The sequence below is a fragment of the Denticeps clupeoides genome, chromosome 7, assembly GCF_900700375.1.
Source record: "Denticeps clupeoides chromosome 7, fDenClu1.1, whole genome shotgun sequence".
Taxonomy (NCBI): domain Eukaryota; kingdom Metazoa; phylum Chordata; class Actinopteri; order Clupeiformes; family Denticipitidae; genus Denticeps; species Denticeps clupeoides.
The window spans coordinates 12,771,422-12,798,455 of record NC_041713.1 but is presented as its reverse complement, the minus strand read 5'-3'; the positions used below and the strand labels follow the sequence as shown (position 1 = coordinate 12,798,455).

The window sequence follows — 27,034 nt, the reverse complement described above, 5'->3', positions numbered from 1 at the left end:
ACTTGACAAAAATTTTCATGGTACAGACATGCATGAAGTCGGATATATAACTTAACACAAATTGCAGCTATTCAACACTTTAACTGTTTTGTTGAAATAGAGTCGTGGTAGAGTCGTGTATTTTTGAAGCGTGAGAAAACGGGCCAGAGACATTTTTGTAAGTCGTTTTGCTCTTTATCAGCACATGGTCACGTTAAGCCCGCTCTTTCTGTCGTTCCAGCATTTCAGATACAGTGAACAGAACTGGAAAGTCGCATCTCCGAGGATACGTATGTAAATATATCTCTGTAGTATTATGAGAATTACCTAATGTAATTTATATAATGAATTTATAACCCTGGGGATTATTACAACCCCGTTGTTGTAATAAAATAACATAGGTATAATAGTCTGTATTGGGTAACAACCGAACAAAACTAAGGTATTTCTACACGCACGGAAAGTACTTTGAAACAGGGTGTACTTGATACGAGGCATGCAAATTCGCTTTTGCGTTTATGGTGTCGTGCGGAACCAATATTCAACGTAGGTAAGAACCCGGTCGGAAGTTTATAAATGACGCGCGTTACCTTTTTTTTTACATTTACTGCATTTTATCAGAAACCCTTATCCAGAGGGACTTAAAATGAGTAGTTACAGGGACAGTACCCCCGGTGCAACTCAATGTTAACACGAGGGTAGTAAGTGGGATTTGAACCTGGGTCTTCTGGTTCATAGGTGAGTGTGTTACCCACTAGCCTACCACCAGCAGCGGTGCTATATAGCAAGTTAGCTTTCAAACCCTTTTTTTTTTTAAAAAAAAAAAACATGCCTTATCTGTGTACTTTGCAAGATTTGGTTGCTTCTAAATTTTGATCGATGGCTTAATCAACACATTTTATGCAAAGCGGGGCCATTTAAAACATGGTACAATGCTATTAGTGCCCAAACATTTAGCAGTCTTGCATTTAAACCGGCACCGAGGGTAGTAATTTACTCGATATTCTGTTCCGATGGACGTGATTGTCTTTACGCGTCGGTATTGGTAGATTCGGCGGTTGCTATAGAAACGACAGCGGCGCTCGATGCGTTTGAAGGACAGGAGGGCAGCCGCCAGCAGGGTGTAACAATCTAGGTCTCGCCGAGTTCGTTTTTACACGTTCCAGTGGCATCGAGATGTGTTTATTTATCCCATTAATGCAGTTATCCTGGATTTAGGGTAATCCGTGTAGTATCTGTAAACTATAAAGTATTGTGTAGTATCTGTAAAGTTCGACCTTTATGGTTTCATTATTGCAGATCTCCGAGAAGCAAGAGTCATGGTGCTGAAGATTTTCTTTCCCCAGTGCTGTACCACAGCTGACAGTGGCCTTCTTGTCGGGTGCTGGATCCCTGACCAGGACTCTGCGGTTGTTCTGGCAGTCGTCCACTACCCCTTCATACCAGGTCAAGTGAAGAGGTACCTCACGGAGATTCGTAGCCAGACAGATGTGGACCTGACAGTGCTGGGCTCTTGGAGCATGCCCAAAGAAGGCCAGGAGGGGATGGACAGCTTTCTGAAGGACCTCAGCACCATCTTTCCTCACAGTCGCTGGCTACAGCTCAGCCGAGAGATCGGCAAGAGGGGCTTTACTTGTCAGGTTGTTCGCAAGGGTGGAATGTTCCTCAAGGAACAGGCAAAAGAAGGAGAGGGCAGTGTACGCGATGAAAACGAAAAGGTCATCATTGTCCACTACGACCAACGGAAGGTCATGCTGTCTCAGCTCCACCCCGTTCAGGAGGGGGTTTCACATTCTAAAATGGAGCAGTCTGCACTACGTGCTGTGTTTCATACAGTGGCCCAAAGTCATCCTCTGTTCTTCATTGACAAGTATGACGATGGACCGCTGAAGCTGACCCACTGGCAGTCTGAGGGCCGGGAGGCCAGTATAATAGCGGAGCTTGTGAAGCAGGGCTCCGTGCCTGTCTGCAAGTTGCTCACCTGGATGCTGTCCCTGTGGAGTTGGCTGGGCAGCATCAGGTGAACCTTTCTCTCTTTGCCGTCATCAAAAATTATTGTGCATTTTTAAAAACAAAAAAGCTTAATCTGACACTAGTGAACAAGTTAAACCAAACGTCAAGATGTGGCTTTATAGATTTATGACCTACATTCTGCGATGTGTTTTTTTGTGTGACAGGCTGCTGAATGTACCTCCTGTGCGATTCATCTCCAGCAAATTGTCCACATGTGTCCAGTTAGGCTACAGAACAGAACATCTTCAGACAGTGAGCTCTACAAGAAAAGCTACCGAGCACATGGAGTTTATGAGGTAAAACTGAATTTTCTGTTTCTCTATCCTATGCCTGTCTGCATGTTTTTTACTAACTTCTTGGTCTATGGCTTTTCTGAAAGTTGGACTGCATTTCTGTCAATACTTGTCTGATGTGAGGTCATGTTAATGTAATGTTATCATTTCCTCCCTTGCAGAAAAGCCAATATTTTTGTGTCCTTTCTGTTGGACATGGCACTTGGGCTGCTGCTAATTGCCTGGCTCTACAGGGAGAACCGTATTGGAAAACTGGCCAGTACCCTTGTGCCAGTGGCAGACGTACGTGTGCCATATCCATCTAAAGTTGTGAACGCCTTGTGACGCTTCATACAGCATGTATGTCAAATTAAGAATCATTTGGACTTGTGTCTTTAGCATGTGGCTAAGGAGCTGCGGGAGCTGCTGGAGTGGCTGATGGGTGCACCAGCGGGACTGAAGATGAACAGGGCCCTGGACCAGGTGCTTGGGAGGTTCTTCATCTACCACATTCATCTGTGGATCAGTGAGTGGAACCTCTTATCACCAGTGGATTTTCTGGAGTAACCCTGGTCCACGTGATCTACTCTTCTGAAGTTCTTGAAAATCTTCTTGAAAAGTGACATCATGTGTGTTAAATCATAAAGGTACCAAAAACATGTGGAGTGATAGATCTCAAGGAAAACCCCTAGAGTGGATGAATTAATTTTGGTTGGTTGGAATGTGTGCATTAATATCGTGAAATATATTATTCCAGTAAAGTTTCACTCTGAAATGTGCATTAGAGGGTTTTAACACACATATTGCGCATTATCCCCTACTTACTCCTCAGTGCCTTAGCTCATATTAGAGAGTCTAAGCTTAGCCTGAAACTTGTTACTCTAATTGAAGAAGACTGATGGTATGTAAGTTATTATTACTTCCGATTCAAATAAAAAGCCTGGCACTTGGAGCCTTTCATAACTGGAAATTAACACATTTTTATTTGTGTTTTCTAGGCTACATTCACTTGATGTCTCCTTTCATTGAGATGATCTTGTGGTATGTAGGCCTCTCAGCCTGCCTAGGTCTGACCTTTGCCCTCTCAGTACTGTCTGACATGGTGGCCTTGTTGACCTTCCATATCTACTGCTTCTATGTTTATGGGGCCAGGTGAGTTATATTTTTCTTTTGTTAGCATCTTTTTAACTGCTTAATCCATAAGCATGAGTAGACTTTTGTTTTGCCTGCAGAGGGCGTAGCTCCTTGTAAATATAAGGTGTTTGATTTTAAATCTGTTTTAATCAGTGCAAATTTTGTGTAGAGTACTGAGTATTGGTCTACCTGTGAGGGCGTAAGATGTATTACAGGTTAAGCATCAGGGTTTCTTTTTTTTATATTAAAAATAGAGTTTATTATGAAAAATAGGGTTATTATGAAGGGTGTTGAAATAATAAACATGGTCAGTTGTTTGCAGAGCTGTCAACTAAGGTAAAATATTTCACTACCCCCATACCATGAATCTCCGTTCATCTCTTGGGTTTACACACCTTCCCATCCCCAATAGGCTGTACTGTCTGAAGATCTACGGACTGTCCTCCCTGTGGCGCCTCTTCAGGGGGAAAAAGTGGAATGTGCTGAGACAGCGCGTGGACTCCTGCTCCTATGACATGGATCAGGTACCTGGACACATCCTTCACCAACGCCGAGCAGCTTTGTGCATGATTCATCCTGACCCCCCCTTTAGTGATTTATGTGCCCCTTTCCTTCTTCCTGCAGCTGTTCATTGGGACTTTGCTCTTCACTATTTTGCTGTTCCTGCTGCCCACTACTGCCCTGTACTACCTGGTGTTTACTCTTGTGAGTCTTTCTCTTTCTTCAGCTGTATTTATGACACCATGAAAAAATGGAAATACAGGTAGTGTGTGTGGAAATGTACTTTCCTCTGTGGCCCCGATAAAACATGCATCCCAGAACAAACTTTATAGGGAGAATAAAGGCAATGTTGTAATTAATTATAATGATACAACCTTCCTTCCTTATTGAGGGATTGTAAAATTTGTATTGGATTTCTTTTGCAGTGTCTATGAAAGTTGCAGTTTTAGCATGGTTGGAGCATGAGACCTTTGCCTGTGTAGGCCTTTGCCTTTAGATTTTGTAAGCAGCGTATGATAGCCCTTCATATCCATTTTGAGGAAGCGATTTCAGACTTGAGCATGATTAATAGATGTGTTCATCAGGGTAGTAGCAGCTTTCCACCTTTAACTATTTATATGGTGGGCCTTGCGTTTAATACAGCTGGCGTTTTTTTTGTTTTTTTTTTGAGTGCTTCAGAACCTTAATACGTTACTAAAACCATTTGTGCTTTTAAAAACGTCCCGACTGAATTTAATAAATTAGTTAGACTGCTTGGTTGGACATCGCTGCTCCCTGATTTTGTTCTGAAGTTGCTCTTAGACTCTCTGTCCTGCAACAGTATAATTTATTCATTTTCGCATATATGTCAATTGACATTAGACTCTTCATTATTTTTTTTTGGGGTGATATATACTGATTCAGTGACAATAAATCATCTCATAGCTCACAACTTAATGTTAATTGGAGCTCTAGTTTATTTTGATGCCCACACGGCCCATGATATGCTGCCAAGATATACCTGCTTGCTGCTAACTGCCAGCTCACATACAAACTTAACGACTTCCTGTCTATTGGATGCGCTCAGGTATCCTCTGGTGTGAATGTCGAGTTACTGTGTCTCAGCGCCTGGTGGTGTTCTAATAACTCCTGATGTGCACTTTTCTGAAAAGGCATGAATGTCTGTACCTCTGAGCTGATTCCACAACTCATTAGCCTGTTGCCCCTGTAGCTCCGTCTGGTGGTGGTGCTGTTCCAGGGACTGATTCACCTCGCCGTCGACCTCCTCAACTCCTTCCCACTCTTTGCCATGGGGTTGCGTGTGTGCAGGCCCTACAGACTTGCAGGTGAGCTGTGAACCATGGGATTGGACCCTTGCCATAACTAATCTATCTTTGCGAATATTTAACGTGAGAAAAGTGAATAAAATGTGATTAAGAAGGAGGGGTGTGTTAAGTAGAGAGTGTCTCTTCCATCTGATCCACAGAGGGAGTCAAGTTCAGAGTGCTGTGTGAGGAGGAAGGCACTCCTTTACACCTAATGATGGAGGTGAGATGCTGTTAAAGCGTGTGAAAATCTGATATTTGGTGCTACTTTTGTAGAGCTCCTTAATAAAATCTCTTGTTTCTGGCCCAGATTAATCCTATAAAGGTCAGTGCGGTCCTGCAGTACTACCGGACGCCAACCTACAGCTGTTACCCCAGGGACTCGTGGATGGCCCTGTGTAAAAAGCTGTTTGTAGGGGAGCTGATCTATCCATGGAAGCACAAGACAACCAAAACAGACTAAGACCCAGAGAAGACTATGGCAACTTGGAACACAAATCTCTTAACTAGAGACTAATTACATTAAGTACTGAATAATGTGAGGAACTTTATTGTTGGTTTGGGGTCCTACTCCCATCTCAGCTCCGTCCTGGTAAACAAGCACCCATTCACTGTCAAAACACACTTGGCAGGGCTGTAACATACAGGCCTGTCTTTAGTACCTCCTGCTTACTGCCTGGTGGTTTCATGGTGGTTGAATTAATTCTCTATTAACGACTTATAACCACTGCTATAATCAAAATGGAGTCGTTGTTGGGCCTATACTATCACCAAGATACTGAGTTTCCAATTTAGATTTGCATGGACCTCCTCCCTGTACACTTTCTCATCGACTTAGTACTGTGGAAATATTGTATTAAAAGCAGAGCTAAAGTCAACAAAGAGCGGCCTAGCATAGCACCCCTGCTGTTCCAGGTGAGAGATGGAAGTGTGGAGCGCTGTAATGATGGCATCTTCAGTCAATCTGTTTGTTATGTATGCAAACTGGTTAGGTTCAAGTCTGGGTGAGACGGACCAGTTTTTCCGTAACTGGGACTGCTGCAGTATTATGGTGCACACAATGAAATATGTCCTCTGCTTTTATCCATCAACCTTGGTGAGCAGTGGGCAGCCGGGGAGCAGTATTTTGGGACTGTGGCATTTCGGGATTTGAACTGGTAACCTTCCGATTACGGGTGCGTTTCCTTACCCGCGAGGCCACCACTGCCCCTAAATGTAAATTCCTGGTGTTCAAACACACTCCAGTCTGTGCTCTCAAAGCAATCCAAAGTAATCAGGTGACATATATGGCCATATTTTGGGAACTCCTTTCTGTGGTGTATGCTGGAATGAATAGCAGGGATATCTGATCCTTAAACACCATATGGCTGGGTATGGTGATATCTGTACCATGTCACATTTAGAAGTCAAACATTTTATTAATATATTTAAATACTTAAATACATTTCAACAAAAATATTGTGTTGTTGAATGGTTACTTAAAGCTAGTTGGAAAACATGATTTGTTTCAATTCTCCAGTTGCTTGTAATCTTTGACAGGAAGAAGCCTCTGTCAAATGTTCTTTTTTTATTAATATGTTCATGAAGTTTTAATAAATGGGTTTATGTAATAAATTATTTCAGAAGTACATTTTCATTACAATGTAGTTTATATGTTGTTTATTACTAACACAAATTACATTATGTATAAACAATTGTCATAGATAAAATAAATGTACAATAAAAAAAAGCAAATTTTATCTCATGTTGGAAATTACTGTTTTTCTGTACATATTTTCTATTGCTCTGTGTATAAGTGCTTGACGGACCCACATACTTCCAAAGCTTTGAAGACAGTAAATGATCTTGACTGTGCCACTCAGTGATGCTGTGATGCGATTTTCCTCGCCAAAACATTGTCACATTACTCAATTCCCCCAATCAAGGACGTGACAACTGGATAGACAAAGGAGTAGAGACAAACGTGAACACGGACCATTCAACCAGTGGCTAGAAGTCCACCATATTTATTCAGGCTTTGCAGTTGGACAGGAATCTAAATCACAGTTGGAAACAACAAAATCTAAAATAAAAAACTACAACTACTAAACTACAAACTACTACATGTAATCGATATGCATTAAAATTTAAAGATTTTTTACTTTTGGAATAGAGAACTAAAAAACAGAATAATAAAGAACTGCATTAAAGAACTTTCTCTGCTCAGGTGAAGTTTAAACATCCGTCCCGGACAGACTTCACCTTTTTAAATGGCCGTCTTTAAAAAGCACCTAAGTTGTGTGGGCGGAGCAATGGATTTACTTTTACATTTACATTTGAGGCATTTGCCAGATGCCCTTATCCAGAGCGACTTATGTCTCCATCTATTTCAGAAGGAATCTACATGAGCGGGAAAGACTGGTGATGTGACTTGAGAAGGAGGGTTGGTTGTCTATAGTTACTCCAAGGTTGCGTGCAGTTTCAAAAGGAGAGATCTGTGAGTGTCTAGGTAGATAAAATTCTTCAGAAAGCAAGAATTACAGTCTCACTTTCATCTATTTAAACAAGCAAAAGAAAAAAAAGATAAGAAAATGGATTTATCTGCAATGATGATGTACTTAGAATATAGGTCTGCCGTGGTGCGGGGTCTGAAACACAGACGCATTGATTACTGCATGTATTTGGTTGACTAGCAACATCAAAATACTCTGGGAAAACTGCTCAGCATATATGCATCGCCCAAGGCATCCATTAAGGAGTCAATGGAAAAGATAGAAGAGTTGGATCCCGAGGAGTTCTTTAAAATAATAACTTTTTGTAAATTAGAAAGGTACTACAATGTTAAGTTTCTGCTGTGCCACGGACAGGATATCATGCTGTAAGTAATGTACAGTGCTATTGACCTGCCCTGGACTTTGAAAGCGCACGTGGGTTCTATGGGTGCGCATTTTAAAACTTTACAGGATTACGCCTACTTGGACATCTTGCTAATGTTCACCTACCAGTCTTGCTTACCCTGGCTGAAGAAGCTGGAAGAGCATCGAAACACCTGGATAAGAAAACTGGGTAAGGACAGGTTCCTGTACCTCACTAGGAGGAGTCCTGGGCCACCGAAATTTGTCACTATGCAGAAAATTCTTCAGTGCCCTCACTACAGGTAACTTATCGTGAGCACCAATTTACCACCAATCGCTTTCAAAAAAGAAGTAGAAGTCATCTTCTTTCCAATAATGTGAGTAGATGTTACAGTTGAGGTGAGAAAAAAAACAAATCCATGTTGAACTTGATGGCAGCATCGGTTTTCTGTAAGCGTCTGGAGATGCGAGTAGTCACGTCATCGTGTATGTACATCAAAATTACAGTAAAATGTTTCACTTTCAGCATTTGATACTGAATCACAATTTAATTTTTGACGTTTTTACTTGAAAGCAAGGTTTTCAGAAACTTCAAATCTTCAATATAAAATTCAAAGAAGTTTCTCCCATCTGTACCAAAAGTAGCATCAGAACCCTGTGTCAACAGCAGAAAGTAAGACATTCTGGAGACTTTCTGAAGCAGAGTCTGCTTTAAGGCCACCCAATTAATGGAGTTTGCACTTTTGGGGAGGTCCTCTTTAATTAGAAAGTATGTTCTGTCCAACTGATTTCTTTTACTCTTTTGGCTTCGGACATGTTTGCACGTTAAATGTTTACACGATTAGCGGAAAGTATTAAAATGCAACTAAAATTGTAATCATGAATATTTCAATAAGTAACTGTAATTGAATTACAACGTTTCTTACAGTAACGTAACAAATTACAATCACATTTTTGTTTGTAATTAAATGATTTGTTATAATTTGCATTTGTTTCCTGTCGCCCAGTGAGGACATGCAGACCCGTATATATTATACAGTAGATTCAGCGCGTTCAGCCGCTCAACATGCATCGATACCGGCGTTGTTGTACCGAATTCCGTGGAAAGACGGTGAACAACGTTCAAACAAAATTAGTATACACGATAACTGTTAGCTGAATTAATTGATTGTTGAGTTTTAATTGTGTACTTTGAGAGCAATAAACAACTAAGTGAAGCATGCAGCCTTGTTATTATCCAGGAGCGCTCCTTTTAACGAGCTTAAATAGAGAAATGCAACATTAACAAAGCCATTTGAGGTAACTTCTTTCATCCTCTAATACCTGTAAATACAACATTTACAATTCTAATTATGAACAGGAACCAGAGGTCACATTTCTTGACAGGCGACGTCGGATATTGTGACCGTGCTGTAAGTTGGGTCCTAACCGTCTTCCGCGGCACAGCGCCACCTAGGGTCACGGAATTCGACGGGTCACAGAATTCGGCACAACACCGGCATGTTTGGACGGGGTTCCAAGCTCGTTTACACCACGGTAATAACGAAGTATCAAGGCGTAACGTTTCTTCAGTAAGATTGCATTGTTTGTTCCGAAATTTTTTTTGCTCGACAAATTCACGTTATTCACGTTGTAACGCTTCACGGATGTGTTGATAAAATGTAATACGCTGTTATTCTGAAAAGAGATGTGGAGACCGGACGCGGACACCACTTTTCCTGGCCACTCTTTTCAACGTGGGATCCCTTCTCAAGTTTGTTCTTCTCTTTTCCAACTGAAACTGCTGATGGACACTTCAACCACAGAGGGCGGTGACTAGTTGTTGTGCTATTGGGGACTGTTATTTCGATTTAAAAATTTGTTCTGTATCAGTAAACGAGCAACCCGCCCACTTTATTGAGTCTCATTTATTATGTAAAAAAAAATTGATTACTACAGTTAGCAACAGGCCCATTACTTAATTTAAGGCCTTTGTTGTGCGTTTTCTTCTCACATGGCTGAATGTTGTTCATATACAAATGACAGAAGAGCCATGCCAAGTAAATGCTGATTTAGGTGGTTATGAGTTGCTAGGTATGGAAGGTGACCAGGTTGTCATTGTCATTGTGACGTGATTGTACTTGTGAAACACAGCACATGGTGCACACAACTAAATGTGTCTGCTTTTGATGTGAAGTGATTGTCACAAGTGATGCACAGCACACAGTGAAATTTGTCCTCTGCATTTAACCCATCACCCTTAGTGACAGGCGCCCGGGGAGCAGTGTGTGGGGACAGTGCTTTGCTCAGTGGTACCTCAGTGGTACCTTGGCAGATCGGGATTCGAACCAGCAACCTTCTGATTACGGGGCCGCTTCCTTAACCACTAGGCCACCACTGCCCCTTTAATCCATAACCCTTCTTGAGCAGTCGGGACGGTGCTTTGCTCAGTGGCACCTCAGCGATTGAGAATGAAATTCACAAGGTAAAGGGGATCTGATAAAGCTGTATGTCAAAACTGGGCACTATGCTACTGTTCATATAAGGACGTAAAATTTCTTTGCAGAGGGGCACTAAAGATCTTGGGGACACAGTCAAGCTGTTAGAAACAAACATTTTGGGGGAATTGAAACAATAAAAGACTGCCTAGACACGCTGATCTTAAAAATACAGACAACAGCCGACTGTAAACCCACAGAGAGTCCCAGACACACTTTAAATCCTGCATATCCATGGCCTATACCTCCAGCAGAATACTCACCACCACCTATGTTTGGGGCCGATGAAGCTGATGAACCAACAGACTTTGTAAGACGAATTGAGTAGTTTTACCAGCAAAGGGGATTAAATGAAAAGTTGTGGAGCATTTATGTTGAAAATCATCTAACTGGTGCAGCTAAATCCTGGTGGGAGTACCGCCAGTGTACTGTTCACAGCTGGGGAGAATTCAAACAAGTCTTGCAGTACCATAATGGGCAGGTGACACAAGATTCAATGAGGCGTGAGTTGGATCTTCCTCAGAAAGAAGGTGAATGTTTTGAGAAATTTGTGTGGAAAAATGTGTGCTTTACATTAGATTATACCAAGATGCCAAAGAGAAAAAAACAGATAAAATACAGAATTGGCACCCTTTTACCTGAATATAGGTGCTTCATCCGCCATTCGCCACCCAGTTTCCCTAAACTCAGCAGCAGCATCTCAGAAAATCACTGCTCATGGAGAAGGAGGACCAGGCACCAGAGACCTTAGAGCCACCAGAGCTTCATCCCAATTTGGGTGTTTTTAATAACCTACCACACGTGGAAAGGTGCGGGACAATGTGCTGATGATAGCAGTTGTAAACACTGGTGTAAGACAATCCTTGGTGGCTGAAAAAAGGGCAATACACCTACCACGTTATGAGGCAGAGCAGGTGGCAGTGACGGGGACGGTAGTATTACAGTCACTTCAGAAAGTAATGTTAAAGCTAATGGAGTGGTGAGAGCATCACTTAAGGTAGGCAACCAAGTCTGGCAAGAGCTGCTTATAATTCCTGGATTAATTGTTGAAGTTGTTTTAGGAGTGGACTCTATGAGAGCCTTGGATGTTGTAATGGAACTTGGCAGGAACACTATGAAATACAGAGATGGTGAAGTGATTCAGGTCCTAACCATTGGAGAATGAATGGCGGAGATGGAAGGAGGTAGAAGAAACCACCTGCTATATGCGGCAAACATTGCCAATACTGGTCAGGAGGAAGGAACTAGTGGGGAGAGCAACCACCAGCTTCCAGGGCGTCTAGCGAAATTTGACAATGTCTTTACTGGGAAGGCTGGTCGAACAAGAACAGTTAACCATCAAATCTTAACGGGGGAAGCTACACCCTGCCGACAAAGGGCGTACTCGTATACTCCAGCAAAGAAAACCTTTATTGGAGAGCAGATTGAGGAAATGAGCAGGCAGGAGTCATAGATTCCCCCTGGGAAGCCCCTGTGGTCATTGTGGATATAAAGAGAGGCGAGAACAGATTTTGTGTGGATTATAGACTTTTAATGCTGTAACCCAGGATGATGCTTACCCCTTACCCAAAATTAGAGACATATCAGATGGGTTTTATGGTGCTCACCGCCCTTGATATGAAATCAGGTTATTGGCAAATTGAGATGGAGCCAGCAGATCAAAGCAGTTTTTGCTTTCATCACAGCAGGAGGTCGGCACCAGTTTTGTGTGATGCCATTTGGCCTCAAGGGGGCACCAGCATCCTTTCAACGACTCATGAATGAAGTTACGAGTCGGCTGGTGGAGAACATCTGCTTTGTTTATGTGGATGACATGATTGTTTATTCACCGTGCCTGTAGCAGCACCTTAAGGATCCGGAGACAGTTCTCCAAAGGCTAGCAGACCATGGTCTGACGTGCAGGTAAGACAAATCCAATAAATTGCATTACCTTGGCCACATGGTGTCAGTGGAAGGTATCAGCCCTGACCCCAGTAAACTGGAAGCCATCAAGAGCTTCCCCCAACCAAAGAATTTGGCAATGTGCAACAGTTTCTGGGAATGTGTGCGCCTGGTATGGTAACTTTTTTGAGAAAACGGCAGTGGTTCTGTATGAACCACTTACCAAGCTAAAAAGGAAAAAGTCAATGGGGTTGGTCAGTAGAAATAAAAAAGGCTTTTCAAGGTCTGAAGAGAGCCTTGTGTGAAGGAGCCTGGTTTTGCAAGCACGTTTCATCTTCAAACTGATGCCAGTGAAGTTGGCATCTGAGCGGTGTTGTTTCAGGAACATAATGGAGCTAAGGCTGTAATTAGCTATGCCAGCTCACCACTAAGCAACACCCAACGACGATATCATGCCACAGAAAGAGAATATTTGGCTGTGATCTGGGCAACAAAACAATTCCGAACCTACCTGGAAGGCCAACCATTTGTACTCATAACTGACAACAGAGCTCTGTGTTGGCTACACCAAATAAGAGACAGCAACAGCAAGCTTGCAAGAAGGTATCTACAGCTGCAAGGATACAACCTGGATCTGAACCAGGCAGCAGATGCTCTCTCCCGACATCCGCTTCCAGAAGACAGAGTAGATGACCTGGGAAATGGAGGCCCATTCAGAACGGGACAGTGGTGGTCTAGTGGTTAAGGAAGCGTCCCCGAAATCAGAAGTTTGCCGGTTCAAACCCCGATCCACCACTGAGCAAAGCACCGTCCCCACGTTTTAATAAATTGAAAAAGTACAATTCAAGCCTTGACACAAGACAACAAAGTAGTCAGGCCACAAAAAAAGCACAAGGTAGACTAGTCTGAACAGGGCATCTGTCTGACGTATTTCCCCCCATCTCCCTTCTCCCATCACAGCAGACTCATGCCATCTTTAACGGCCTCGCTCCGACAGGAGCGCAAATCAGAGTCAGGTATGGGAGGAGTTCTGTAAATTACAGGCTCCTCCCACAAAAAGGATAACACAAACAAGACAGAGAACACAGACAGCACATCACATGACCACGGGATGTAACACTATCACAATCACTTCACTTTCAACCTAAGATGATTTTAATGGCCATGGAAGGGTGTGATGAGCTGCCATTCACTAGAGAGAAGCTTGTGTTGGCACAACGGCAGGATAGAGAGTGTGGGGAGTTACTTAAAGCCCTATAAAGGGGAGGAGGGCCAGATTGTGGGTAATCCAGCTTTGCTTAGGAAGTTCGGCATGTATCAGCAATTACTTTGCAAGGTGGATGAGCAAGAACAAGGGAAACAATCATTGAGAGTTGTCATCCCAGAGGGACTGCAGGAAGATGTGGAAAGATGTCTTATTTCCATGATTCCACATATGCAGGGCACTTGGGGTGGAGAAAGACAAAGTCCAGAATTGGAGGATATTTCTGGACTATAATGTCCAAGGATGTCTCCATGTATGTCAAAGCCTGCCCTGTGTAACAAAAGACCCTTTAACATGAATCCTGAGCGAGCCTTGGTCAATGGCGGCGATAAGACTTGGTTGGACCATTCTCTAAAAGCAAAAGAGGGAACACCACAATGCGTGAGGTAGTGGAACAGTTCACCCGCAGGGTAGAACCTTTTGTATTGTGCAGGGGCACAACGAAGGAAATCATTGGTGGGGGATTTGCTAGGCTTGGGGCATTACAGGCAAACATATCACACCTTGCCACCCACAGTCAAATTAAGCTGAAAGAACAAATAGGAACCTGAAGTTTGCCCTTAAAGCCTATGTGGAAGAAGATCATACCTCTTGGAACCAAAATTCGCTTTTGCTCTGCAAACTGCAGTGCAGGACAGTACTGGATAAGTCCGGCCACACTCAACTTAGATAGAGAGCCAAAATGGCCACTGGATCGAGAACTAGAGGTGGGGCCATGTGGAGAACCAGAGAACCCAAGACAGCAAGAAAATTAGCTACAAAGGAAGCTAAGGTCTTGGTATGAGCTGGCGAAAAGAAACATACAGAGAAGACAAGCTTCACAGAAAAGGCAGTATGATAAGCACCAGAGACAGGTGACCTTATCTGCAGGGACTCTTGTCCTCCTGCGGATGCACCCTCTATCTTCCAAGGAAAAACTGTTTTCAGCTAAGCTAGCTAAAGGCTGGCTGTGCATTCGTTCTTAAGACACAGAAAATGTAGCATAAGAACCATTATAATCAGACACGTACAGTATGACTATTCATCATTCAATGTTCATTTTATCATTTATCTTGTGTTTTAATGTATGATTTTTAAATCACATGGTAATAGGCATTTAGCCTGGACAAGGCCTCATAACAATCACCTTAAATAACCATAAAAAATAAACAACACATCAAAATCAATCTAATAATAGTGTTCATCCCGTTCTCCTTTGAATTTTTGTAGTTTTGAATTTTTTTATTTAAAAAAATTATTGATTAATTATTTGTTGTTATGTTAAAAACCACAAAAATGACTCATATTTGATATCTATGTCAGTTCTAAAAGATTGAGTTGTTTAAAGTGGGAAAAACAGCAAAGTGCTGCTTGTGTTTTTAGTGTTTAGACGCAAACATTATTTTGAGGGGCTTTTACACTTAAAAATTCTTAAATTTTACTTCAGTCAGAACATTGATTAGTTCTTCTGAACTAATCCCAGTCTGATCCTGAAAATGTCTACCTATACTGCAGCAACTTCCTGTAATACAGCCTTAAATACATAGGCACAAAGCAAAATAAACATACACACAAATTTTTTAATATTTTATTAACCTTATTTTTATTGCTTGACCTGCCATAAAGGATCTATACCAAAAGGATAACTTCAGCATGTCCAGTAAAATCAAACTTTTTACCGTCATAGGATAAGAATAATAGAAAAATGGTCCTCTGATGGCCGGCAGCACTCACAACTGCAGGCTTTACAAACGTGAAAGCTGAGAGATGGAGAGGGAAGCAGGAGTCTCAAAACCCTGATTACAATAGCTAAGGCAAACTATGTCAATTTCTTTTGTACATACATATTAATATTTCACACAACAACAAAGCTATAAATGAAGATTAATTTAAAGTTTGGAGACAAACTGACATCACAGCAAACATAAAAGAATACAAAAAGGGGAATGAAATGCAATATATATAACACACACAAAAGGGAGATACATTTGCTATTGTAAATGTTTGCAGGTTAATAGAACCACCAATTCGCTTTCAGCATAGTTTTCCTTCAGCAGTGTTCCTTCAGCAGACTAAATTATTTAAGCACATATCCACTGAAAATGTCCTTAGACAGACAACACTGATCACTCAGAAATCATGACAAGACCTTCATACACCTCTCACTGACTTTTCATCAACACTCTCTTGTAATATCCTTTAGGTAACAAAAAGTCAACTAGAATTGTATTAACCCAAATAATCAATAAGACAGCAATATCTAAAACTAGTTATCCAAAGCAGGATCCAAATCCCCCACCAAGGCAGCAAACATATTACCCTTGGCATTTCAGTGAAAAACATAAATACAATATTTCTATAAAATAAGTGGCCCACTTCAAGGCTAATCCTAATATAACAATCCAATCGTACTTGAGAACTGCTCATCAAAATAAACCTTTTGCTGTGAAAGACAATACAATATAATCTTACATGTGATGATACATTTGTTGACTAAAAAACTAAATTAATAATTGACCAATCCCAAATCAATAGTACAATTGGAATAGACTGAAATATGCTGGAAATATTCATTCTGTAAAGTCTAGAACCAAAGTTCTCAAGTAACAGCACATTGATTACAGAGGTGTGTGAGGCATTTGTGTTTCCATGACAAAACACACAAGATCTATGGGTGATTCAAAAGTTATGATCTGGTGTATTCTTGCAATGGAGTAAACTTGCTAGTCTTCACCATCATGTCCTGGTGAGGACCTAACAACAATTTAGATTCTGGACTGAGAACCTCAGGTCTAGAATACAGCAAAGAACTGGTACTCACTGTGACTAACTAGAATTGATAATATGATCATGAAAATCAGGAGGTGGAAATTGAGAACAAGGGATCAGCATAATTTTGACAAAACACTCGTAACTTAACATACATTTCCTATCAGAATGGCATCACACAGTGAAGTGTCACAACACTTGTTTGTTTCTTTACTGACTACTCAGCAATAATGGAGGCAGAACACTGTTCAAGAGCACCCTGTAAAGAACAAGCATTTCAAACTACACAGTGTATGTTCAGGTGGCAACATTCTTTACAAAATATGGCACTGGGCACCTAAACAAAAATTACACCACAGAAAATTGATACTTCCTTGAGCTTAACAAGCATTTCAAAATGTCTTAGCATTAATCATTGCATATGTCATACATATAATAGACATGTCCATCACCGTCCATCACTAGTCCAACCTCCAAGACCAACAGCAAAATGTACTTAAATTAAATTAAGACTAAAATGCTCTATCGAACAGACAGCTCCTCCATTCAACCATGTTCATTCAGATTTGGGAAAGAGGGGATTATGACATAAAATAAAACATGCAGAGGTTATATAGAAGGCTGAGTGAAAAAGAAAAATTACGGTCACCGAAAGAACAGGAGTGATCAACAAGGTCCTAAACACCCCATTTAAACAGGTGATGCAACGAACTGTTTTTACGGCAAAAAATAAAAGCTTTTGCTCCTTCTGCAAAAAAAAGAAATTAATTCAGCGCTACCCCCATTGGCAACATAAGTCTCCCTTTTGTGGATGCATATAGACTGTTATTAAACATTTGGCACTACCTAAAGAGTGGACAGATCAACATTATACAGAAGAATGTGGTTTACACACTGGATAGTGACAATTTAGGCACTACAGGGGGAGGGGGAGAAAATAAAAAACCCTCACTGAAATGCTCGGACCACAAAGGACACACAGTAGGTGCATAAAAACTTTTATATATATATATTAGTTTTTATGCGTATATATATATGAAAGAGATTAGTTGTCACATGTGACGCACACAGTGAAATGTGGTCTCTGCATTTAACCCATCCCCTGAAGGAGAAGGGCAGCCATGACAGGCCCCCGGGGAGCAGTGTGTGGGGACGGTACTTTGCTCAGTGGCACCTTGGCAGTTCGGGATTCGAACTGGCAACATTCCGATTACAGGTTTTTCCTTATCCGCAAAACCAACCACTGCCCCATATATATATAATATTATATATATATATATATTTGATTTTATATATGCTTTATATGTGCAACTATACAAATAAAAGAGCAAAAAACACCAGGATTCCGAATGGTTCATTTGACTTCAGTACCCTTTCAACACACAGTTATAGAAAGAATTAAATACAGTAACAAGACAGGGACTTGAATTTGGCTTACCTACAGTATTAAAACAAATAAAAACCACATGTGAAAAAGACTAACAAGACAAGTCAAATTTCTAAAGGTTCAGTCCAAGGTCAGATTAAAAATTCTGAGGAACTCTTATGTTCCACCAAGACTCCACTGAAGGGTAAAATAATTTAAGTAAAATAATTTGGAGCAAAGCTTCTCATTTACTGCTGACACACAGAGAAGCACGTTAAAAGCGATCATAATCAGCAAAAATGGACTGGCTTTTAAAGATTCGTTACACAGACAGTTCTAACGTACTCCTACATGAAAGCGATTGGGCAAGGAAATAGAAACAAGACAAACAGGAAGTGAGTGGGCACCAAGGTGTTGGAAAACAATAAGAGGTAAAGTAAGAAAATAAAGCAAATTTGCATCGGTGGACCCAGTGGTAAAGGGACAGTAAATAGGAAAGGAAGGACAGATGATGGGGTTTTGGAGATGAGCACATTCAGACAGACAGAGACACAAAGCTGTTGTACTGCTGGATGTTTCTCTTCAGGATGTCGGAGCAGGGGCCGAGCACCCGTTCGAAACGGGGACGATCCAATTTCACACATTTCAGGGGACCACGGGCGACTACAGTGGCAGCACGAGGGCGGTTCATTAACAGTGCAATTTCGCCTAAGAAGAGAGGAGAGGAAAAAAAGGGAATTCAATTATAATACAGTATAAATTTTGATAATATTGCTTTAGAAATATTGATTATATTGCTTGTATAGGTCTTAGTGGTCCCCTAATACTGCATCTGAAGACTCTTTCCAAAATTCAGTCGAGGTGCACAATTACAGGCACTTTTATCCAGTCCCACCATAAAATTTCCCCAGGACGTGGCGTTTCGGTGTGTCTAGCTTTAAAAGCTTATGAGGAGGAGAGGGCGGGATGAGGAGGAGCCTATAGAAGTTGAGGGGGCATTCGCAGAAATGATGTCATCAACACCATTCCCCAACCACAAAAAGACGGGAAGTTGTGTCAGTGTTTTTCCAGAAAAATTAACCCACTGGTTCAGTCAAAGTCTTGCAAGACGCTACAAAAAAATACATTTGTAAATCTAATCCTAGAGCAACTGCAGTGCTTCTCACTTTTGGAAGTCATGATTGTTGGTCGGTCAGCTACTTTTTTAGGGAATGGGTGGAAAAAACTCTGGGCAGACAAAGCATGAGAAGTGGGAGGTAACCTTTGCCCTTATGACGACATAAGGGGATAAATTCCACTTCTTAGATCCTATGCCGTGTCCGGAGACGCCGTGGAGAATGTTCTGCTGCCTGCAACATCCTCCAGCATGACCGGTTTGGCAGTGGGTCAGTAATGGTGTGTGGAGGCATTTCTTTGGGGGGCCACACAGCCCTCCATTTACTCGCCAGAGGTAGCCTGATTGCCACCCTCAGACCATATTCTGGTGCGGTTGGCCCTGGGTTGCTCCTAATGCAAGACAATGCTAGACTTCATGTGGCTGGAGTGTGCCAATGAATCCAATTGAGCAGATCTGGGACACCATGTCTCACTCCATCCACTATGTTTCACCACAGACTGTCCAGGAGTTGGCAGATGCTTTGGTCCAGGTCTGGGAGGAGATCCCACATCAGGAGCAGGTCCAGGCTTTGTAGGGAGGTCATACAGGCACATGGAGGCCACACACACCACTGAGCCTCATTTTGACTTGTTTTAAGGACATTTATCAAAGTTGGATCAGCCTGTAATTTTGAGCGTGATTCCAAATCCAGACCTCCATGGGTTAACTTGATTACCATTGATAGTTTTTGAGTAATTTTGTTGTCGGCAAATGCAACTATGTAAAGAACAAAGTATTTAATAACATTATTTCATTCATTCAGATGTCTTATTTTTGTGTTCCCTTTATTTTTTGAGTAGTTTATATAGAACTTCCATAAAGAATACTTCATATACCTAATATGAAGTTCAAAGAACTAACTAGGTTGTCACAAAGACTCACCAAAATAGTCTGAGGGTCCAAGCCTTCCCACCTCCACAAACTCTTCATTTTCTGACCTTCTCTGTAAGACTGCAGCTGATCCCTGTAAAAACCACATACAATCCAAATTACCAGGCTAGCCTTTATTGGCCACATTTTCTCTCTTATTCTAAACATACTCATCCTACCTCAAGGATGATGAAGAATTCATCTCCTGGTTCTCCCTGCACCACTATCTTCTGGCCATCCTCAAACTGAACCGTCTCAAGGGCATCTGCCACAGTCAGCCTCTCCCACTTGTCAAGTGATTCTACACAGATTAGCACCTCAAGTCAGATAACGCTCAATTATATGGGTTACAACAGCTTTACAGGGTCATATTCACATTTATGGATTAAGCCTAGTCCTAGACCAAAAGGTAACTTCAATGATGGTTCTCCCTCCAAAAATGCTTTTAGTCTAGAAATAGTCTTAATCAATGAATGGGAAACAGAGCTTCAAACATTATGGGGGTTCTCAAGGGTGTAAAACCTTAATTTTTGAATGTACATTAAATAGCTGCAAAACAAATTCAAATGTCCAATTATTTTAAATCTCACACAGAGATTTGTGTATATTTTAAATGGTTAAATACAAAAAAATAGTTGCCAACAGTCAGGAAACTGCCACCTTATTTTAAACACCTATTTTTGTGAAACCCACCTAAAATGGACACCTTGCTGAGGAATTCTTCATACATCTTTCTCTTTCTCAAAGTGCTACCCTATAGAAACCAACCAATTAAAACATTAGCATCAAAATTATTTACATATATAATTTTAAGTTATCAAAACCATACTGTCATTACCATCAATATTCTCCTGTAGCTGTCTCGGTCGATGCCCCACAGCTTCACATTTGTCTTGGCTCTCACAGTTGCAGCTCTAGGGGTGCCATAGATCAAGGCCAGCTCACCAAAGCTGCCCCCTTCTCCGATGCTGGTGACCCATTCATTGTTCACATAGACCTGAACACAGCACAGTCCCCATGAGCAAAAATGCACTGATGCCAGAAAACAGAAACAAACCATGATCTATGTTGTGAAAAGGCAAAACTCACATCCATTTCTCCTTGGTCAATAACATAGAAGTTATCACCCTCATTACCTGCCAAAACATAGAGAGAACTCTTCATGTCATAACATGTTCAAATACAAAAAAAAAACAATCAGTCATTACGTTATGAATAGATCATCCATTTGAATCCTTATCCTATGGACTCCAGTAGACCTCTCAAAGTTTATTGTGGTATGCCACCAAGCCTTAAGTAGCAGATACTATAAGTTCCACGGTGGTGCCTCGATGGATCAAATTAGGTTTTTCCAGTGTGACAGGGCAAGGTACAACACTTAGGTAGGCTGTACACAAAGTTTCTTCTTGGACCACTATTGGGAGGGCCAGACCACTGCAGAGTGGGTGCATCACACAAGAAATGCTTTTACATTTAAGTCATTTATCAGATGCCCTTATCCAGAGAGACTTAATCATTAGTTACAGGGACAGTCCCCCTGGAGGCACTCAGGGTTAAGTGTCTTGCTCAGGGACACAATGCTAATAAAGGGGGTTTGAACCTGGGTCCTCTGGCTCATAGGCAAGTGTGTTACCAACTAGGCTTCTACCACCTTTCAAATGCAGTTTTGGAGATGCTATGATTAAGCAGTCACATTCTGATTCTAGTCATATTTTTCCCATATCGTTACAATTCCAGCAAATCAACTTCAACAACAAAATGTTTACTTGCTGCTTAATACATCCCACCCACTGCCTGGCCAACTGATGTAAAATAAACAGCATCCAAACCTTGTTGAATGACAGTCTCCCCAGCAATGTAGGTGACAGAGAACATGGCATCAAATATGTCACTGTTTAAGAAGAAGAAAAAAAGGTAAATCTTCAAACACACCTGCAACTACAAAAAACACAACACAGTATGGAACCAACATGTCTAACCTTCGTTCATTGTCATCCAGATGGGCAAAGAGAACATTCTTTTCAATTGCTTTAGCTAGGGCTGCCATGGTTTTGTAGTCTTTTGGAATGACCTAAAATATACACATACATACACACAAAAAGCACTGAAATTATCTCTGTATGACACAAACGTTTTAGATTAATAATAGCTTTCAAAAAGGTAGAGGGGGACAAACACATAACATAACACACACCTTTCTGACATAGGAGGCAGCGTCCTCTTCAGTGTAGACCTCGGCACTGATGGCTCCGCGGCGCTGTAGCCCTTTAACCACAGGGTTCATTAGTGGGGAGATCTCATCTTCACGAGAGTCTGAGCGAGAGCTGGACTTCTGCTGACTCAGCATCTGTTTGGCCTCCTCCTGGAGAACAAGGTGCACAGTATGATGAAGGTTAAAAAAATAAGCCGGAAAAGATAGATATACACATACACACACACATTTAAAAACTGACCTTCTCCAGCCTGTCAAAGTACTCTCGCAGAAAAGCCAAGGGTCGGTCGGGCCTGGCGGTGCACAGCTGCACGATGCAGTCCTTCAACAGCTGCTGGATGTTGTGCTTCTGCACGTACTGCTCACACTCTCGCAAACTCCTCTCCTCCTCGCTGCTTGAGCTGCCTGACGCCATTGTGACCTTCTGACCTGTGGGCGGGTGGGAAATGCAACATCCTGTCATTATCATCTATGGCCGTCCAAGCAATGAAAAAACACTGGTCTCACGGTCAGTGCGTGAGAGATGTCAGCCCTGCCAATACAGATACATCAAAATATCTATAACGTCAAATACCTATCACCACCATTAACTGAGACGTCACCATGTACAATAAATATTACAATACACGCAAACATTTACGCTACGGATCGGACGAATTTAATTTTGGACGGGCCTACGGGGCGCAGAACTGGGTCTGATTCGGTGCGGAACCAACCTGTCAAAACAACAAATTCGGTTCAGACGAACAAAGTACCCAACGCACAGTTGGGTGACAGTCGGGAGAACGGGGAATATGTTTACATAGGAGGAGCGTTGTTTTTTTTTTCGGACTGCGCTGCGCTTTATAGCGCCATCTTGAAAGTCTAGCTAGCGAAGGCTAACTTACATCATAACAACCGGCAAAACGTATCCCCGCTCACTAAAATATAGACCGATAAAAATAACAGTGCTGCATTAATCGTTACCTTGGTCGACTGAACTGCAGTTGTTGTTTTTTTCGTAAGTAATGTAAATACTTTTCGCCACTCAACAATTATGTATAGTCCTCCAGTCCTCTGGACGGATGCCCCACCGGAAATGGCTCGGGCCAATCACAGACCGAGAGTGACGTCAATGGGCCTCGATCTGGCACATCTGTAACCACTGACGACCTTAAAGCGCCACGTCTTATTTTTGTAACGTAGACAGAACGTTTACCAAACGGTAGTCCCACCTTTCACTAGTTAGACAGTTTGCTAACGTTTTATTTTACTTTTAACCCAACACTTCTTATTATTCGTGTTCTATTCCGTATAATAACTAGTGCTGACTATTTCAAGTTTACTGTTATAGTCATGTACATAATACATTTTGCACATTGATTTATAACTCACCCAGGTACATACACACAGTTTATAAGCTACAACAACTAGATGATGATTAATAGCTGATAAAACATATGTGCAACCAAATGATTGTTAAGTGATTTCTCCCCCATACACAGATATGGGTCTTCAAAGAGACAGACCCCATTATGGTGTAAACCTATAGTGTGTTCTCAGTTCCTGCAAACACTGACACACCCTCTGTTAAACTCCATCTCCCTCCCTCCCACCTCTGCTGCTTTCGTCCAAGGCTCTGCCCCAGAGACACTCATTCGTGTAGACTGCCCAGAGTCCACGAACAGAGTCCTCCAGCAGGTCCCAGACCTGAGGGATTAAAGCCAGCAACTCCTTCATCCCTTAGAAAGGTGAGGGCCAACTTTTTTAATTTCACAATCAATGGAATGCGGCTATATTTTCTTTTTCTCAGGCTTTACATGTTCAACGTGGTGAGTTTGTGTTAATGGAGCGGCTTGTTCCATGCAGGTGAATGTATTTAGATAAAGATATGCTTGTGAGCATAGCCACAATTACAGACAGGGAAGTACGAGTGGAACCACCCTGTTGCAAGATATACTACAAAAAGATAAATACCAACAGCATAATGTAAAATATCTCAGTGGTTTGACTTAAATCACAATATGTCTATAATAATGTGACCGTTTATATAGTTATATATAGTTTATATAGTGATAATAGTAGGAAGATATTTTCGGCTCTCTTGCTTTTCATACAGATTTAAAGCCATTATTGAAAAAAGACATTCCTCTCTGGTGCATTCCAGGCCATCTTTGTTGAAACATGTCCATCTACACCTTTGGATTGGAGCCCCTGTCCTGTCACGCCTGGAACAAAGATCGAACCCGTAAGGGCAAAAACATCATTCTGCATTTTAACATCAATTATCTCCTGGCTCCTCATGTTACAGTCTGCAGTTGTGTTTCCTCCTGGTAATAGTTGTCCATTAAACTCTTCTGTGGGATGTAGGGGGGATCAGATTATTATAAAAGCTAAGGAGTCCATTTCTTTGTCTCGTTGCATGAGGGAAGCGTAAGACTTTGAATTATACATCTGATTTAATCTGAAAATTATTTTTGTTTTTGCAGAAATTGCCATAAGCCCCAACAGCAATGTGGTACATATTTACCAAAAGTCAGGAAAGGAGTGGAATAAAATTCATGAGCTTACTGAACACAGTGGACGAATCACAGGTAGGCTGGGCTCCACAGAGTTGTCGAAACTACCTATGAAAATGCTTTACCTGTTGTGAGTTCAAATGCATAAATATGTATGAATAGCGCTCTTCTCTAGTTACAAAAAATTGATAATGACATTGGTGGACCTGTATTCTTCTAATGTTTATATGCTTTAATATAATGACATACACAATGTAAGATTATGTTTATGTTATGAATATCCCTATATACTATATTCATTGTTCTTTTGTTTTATAGGTGTTGACTGGGCACCAGAGACCAACCGCATTGTGACATGTGCCTCAGACAGGAATGCCTATGTGTGGACACTGAAGGATGGGGTCTGGAAACCCACCCTGGTTCTGGTTCGAATCAATAGAGCTGCTACGTGTGTCAAGTGGTCACCCATGGAAAATAAGTTTGCCCTGGGGAGTGGGGCGAAACTTATCTCTGTATGCTACTTTGAGAAAGAAAATGACTGGTGAGAGAATGAGCATGCAGTTTTCCTGCAGTTCACATTTGACATTTCTCATCATGTGAAGTGTTAACGTTTAAAAAATTTGCCTTATCCTTCTTTGGTGAGCGCACAGGTGGCTTAGTAAGCACATTAAGAAAGGCATCTGCTCCACTGTACTCAGCCTGGACTGGCATCCTAACAACGTCCTCTTGGCCGCTGGATCAGCTGATCTACATTGCAGGTAATAAGCTGCAAAAGTGCACAGATCATCTCCTATTAATCTTCGTTACTCCAGCTCAGACATCTTTTTTTAATCCCCTTTAGTGATCTCTGCATTTTCACCTTCTAATATGATGCCCCTCTCATCTATGCCCCAGGGTTTTTTCAGCCTATATTAAAGACATTGAAGAGAAGCCTGGACCGACACCTTGGGGATCCAAGATGCCCTTTGGGGAGGTCCTGTTTGAGCACAAAGAGTGTGGGGGGTGGGTCCACAGTGTGTCCTTCTCCCCTTCAGGGGACACCCTGGCCTGGGTGAGCCACAATAGCAGCATCAGCGTGGCTGATGGTCCTCGGGGAAAACAGTGTGTAACTCTTGTATTTATATTTCCTCTAATGATTGAAAGTGTTAGTGGCTAACTGTGACAAGGTGATAAAATATGTATTGTAGGGTCACCCACTTGACTACGGACAATCTACCCTTGATGAGTGTGATATATGTGACTGAGAATGACATTGTGGCTGCGGTAAGGAATTATTCAGTGTGTGGATGCGGGCTTTGGTCATGTACTTTGAATATTTGAATGGAGTGGTAGTAGCCTAGTGCGTAACACTTGCTTATGAACCAGAAGATCAAACCCCACCTTCCACTATTATGTCCCTGGGCAAGACACTTAACCCTAAATTGCTGTCCATGTAACTACTGATTGTAAATTGCTCTGGATAAGGGTGTCTGATATATGCTGTAAATATAATGCTAAAAAGACATACTAATAATAGGCATTATGCCATTAATGGAAATCAGTTTTGGAACATTCTGTTTGTCACAGGGCCATGACTGCTGCCCATACCAGTTCTCATACATAGGCCCAGAAGCACTTGGGTTTGTGAAGAAGTTAGATGTCCCCAAGCAATCCTCCAAGGGCAGCATGTCAGCCATGCAACACTTTCGCAACCTGGACAAAAAAGCCACAACTGAGGAAGATCATAATGAAATGGAGACACTGCACCAGAACAGCATCACGTAAGCACAGCATATTTCCAATAAATTATATAAATATTTTTCATGACATAACATTTATCATTATCATAACATATTGATAGTCTTTCCTTTTTCCCTCTTGAAGTCAGCTGTGCATTGTTGAGGGACCAAAAACTAACGTAGAGAAGTACAGCAGTGTCGGTCTGGATGGTGCAATGGTAGTTTGGACTTTTAAAGTATAAAGTATGTTGCTATGGTAATGTATGTAAATAGCACATGTCATGTTATGCTGTGTTGTACACTAATTGTATGATTTTCTTTATCTGCAGAAATAAAGTGACCATAAAATGACCTATGAAGCTTTGTGGAACATAAGATGGACATTGATTGTTCAGGGATTTTTTTAATGCCTTGCATACATTATAAGATAAGACATGGTTATGTGTGTGAGCTCATGTGGCATTTTTTTCTGAATAATAAAATAAACCTGCACCAACTATGTATACATTTCCTAAAATGTTTACAGAATTTGGATTTATGTGGTAGAACAAAATGTAATCTCACCTGTAGGTTACCTATGGTAACCAGTGGGCACTTGAACTTGAAGGTCAACCTCACTGACACTTTAAGGCAGCAATTTTAAGCAATTTCACTCACAGCCCTCTTCTCTGCAATAACAAAATTGCCCTTTGGACCCATGATCCCAGTGTATTGGCTTATGTGCTTTTTTGTGTGCAAATATAAATTTATCTCATGAATTCGTAAAATATACTAGAGAATTTAATAATCCAAAGCAATGATAATATT

General features: G+C 41.4%; 3 protein-coding genes across 8 annotated transcripts; 2 read left to right on the top strand and 1 right to left on the bottom strand.

Annotated features, from left to right (window-relative positions):
* The first annotated feature begins 23 nt into the window (after nt 1-23).
* LOC114793349 (phosphatidylinositol N-acetylglucosaminyltransferase subunit Q-like) lies at nt 24-6,942 on the top strand. Of its 6 annotated transcripts, none has more exons than XM_028985028.1 (11): nt 24-269; nt 1,279-1,999; nt 2,157-2,288; nt 2,447-2,567; nt 2,664-2,790; nt 3,263-3,416; nt 3,811-3,922; nt 4,023-4,103; nt 5,110-5,224; nt 5,365-5,426; nt 5,514-6,942. In XM_028985028.1, exons 1-11 carry the CDS (start codon nt 185-187, stop codon nt 5,664-5,666), a joined length of 1,863 nt encoding a protein of 620 aa, XP_028840861.1. In that variant the 5' UTR covers nt 24-184; the 3' UTR covers nt 5,667-6,942. The 6 variants fall into 6 exon arrangements, 5 of the variants coding, with proteins under 5 accessions (XP_028840861.1, XP_028840864.1, XP_028840862.1 ...); XM_028985031.1 differs by having other exon boundaries at nt 33-157; XM_028985029.1 differs by lacking the exon at nt 24-269 and adding an exon at nt 313-525.
* An 8,270-nt stretch (nt 6,943-15,212) lies between these two features.
* On the bottom strand, nt 15,213-23,109 carry prkar1aa (protein kinase, cAMP-dependent, regulatory, type I, alpha (tissue specific extinguisher 1) a). The gene is made up of 11 exons (XM_028987631.1): nt 22,978-23,109; nt 22,253-22,440; nt 21,994-22,161; nt 21,779-21,870; nt 21,629-21,690; nt 20,889-20,935; nt 20,638-20,796; nt 20,493-20,553; nt 19,979-20,100; nt 19,812-19,893; nt 15,213-18,481 (listed from the first exon to the last, which is right to left on the bottom strand). Exons 2-11 carry the CDS (start codon nt 22,424-22,426, stop codon nt 18,309-18,311), a joined length of 1,140 nt encoding a protein of 379 aa, XP_028843464.1. The 5' UTR covers nt 22,427-22,440; nt 22,978-23,109; the 3' UTR covers nt 15,213-18,308.
* Nucleotides 23,110-23,584: 475 nt separating this feature from the next.
* LOC114794430 (actin-related protein 2/3 complex subunit 1A-A) lies at nt 23,585-26,728 on the top strand. Its single transcript, XM_028986967.1, has 10 exons — nt 23,585-23,741; nt 24,158-24,238; nt 24,480-24,584; nt 24,828-25,050; nt 25,160-25,267; nt 25,404-25,610; nt 25,697-25,772; nt 26,076-26,269; nt 26,373-26,470; nt 26,557-26,728. The coding sequence occupies exons 2-9, from the start codon at nt 24,175-24,177 to the stop codon at nt 26,467-26,469; spliced, it is 1,074 nt and encodes a 357-aa protein (XP_028842800.1). The 5' UTR covers nt 23,585-23,741; nt 24,158-24,174; the 3' UTR covers nt 26,470; nt 26,557-26,728.
* The last annotated feature ends 306 nt before the right edge of the window (nt 26,729-27,034 follow it).

Bases quoted from the DNA above. Each gene is read 5' to 3' on its own strand.
- LOC114793349 (XM_028985028.1), top strand. From the start codon at position 185: ATGGTCACGTTAAGCCCGCTCTTTCTGTCGTTCCAGCATTTCAGATAC. The intron at 2,289-2,446 runs GTAAAACTGAAT...CCTCCCTTGCAG, and splicing joins GAGCACATGGAGTTTATGAG to AAAAGCCAATATTTTTGTGT. The intron at 5,427-5,513 runs GTGAGATGCTGT...TTTCTGGCCCAG, and splicing joins CTTTACACCTAATGATGGAG to ATTAATCCTATAAAGGTCAG.
- prkar1aa (XM_028987631.1), bottom strand. From the start codon at position 22,426: ATGGCGTCAGGCAGCTCAAGCAGCGAGGAGGAGAGGAGTTTGCGAGAG. The intron at 20,101-20,492 runs GTGGGTTTCACA...TAATCTGTGTAG, and splicing joins CAGCAAGGTGTCCATTTTAG to AATCACTTGACAAGTGGGAG. The intron at 19,894-19,978 runs GTAGGATGAGTA...TGGTTTTTACAG, and splicing joins AATTCTTCATCATCCTTGAG to GGATCAGCTGCAGTCTTACA.
- LOC114794430 (XM_028986967.1), top strand. From the start codon at position 24,175: ATGTCCATCTACACCTTTGGATTGGAGCCCCTGTCCTGTCACGCCTGG. The intron at 25,611-25,696 runs GTGTGTAACTCT...TATGTATTGTAG, and splicing joins GATGGTCCTCGGGGAAAACA to GGTCACCCACTTGACTACGG. The intron at 25,773-26,075 runs GTAAGGAATTAT...TGTTTGTCACAG, and splicing joins AGAATGACATTGTGGCTGCG to GGCCATGACTGCTGCCCATA.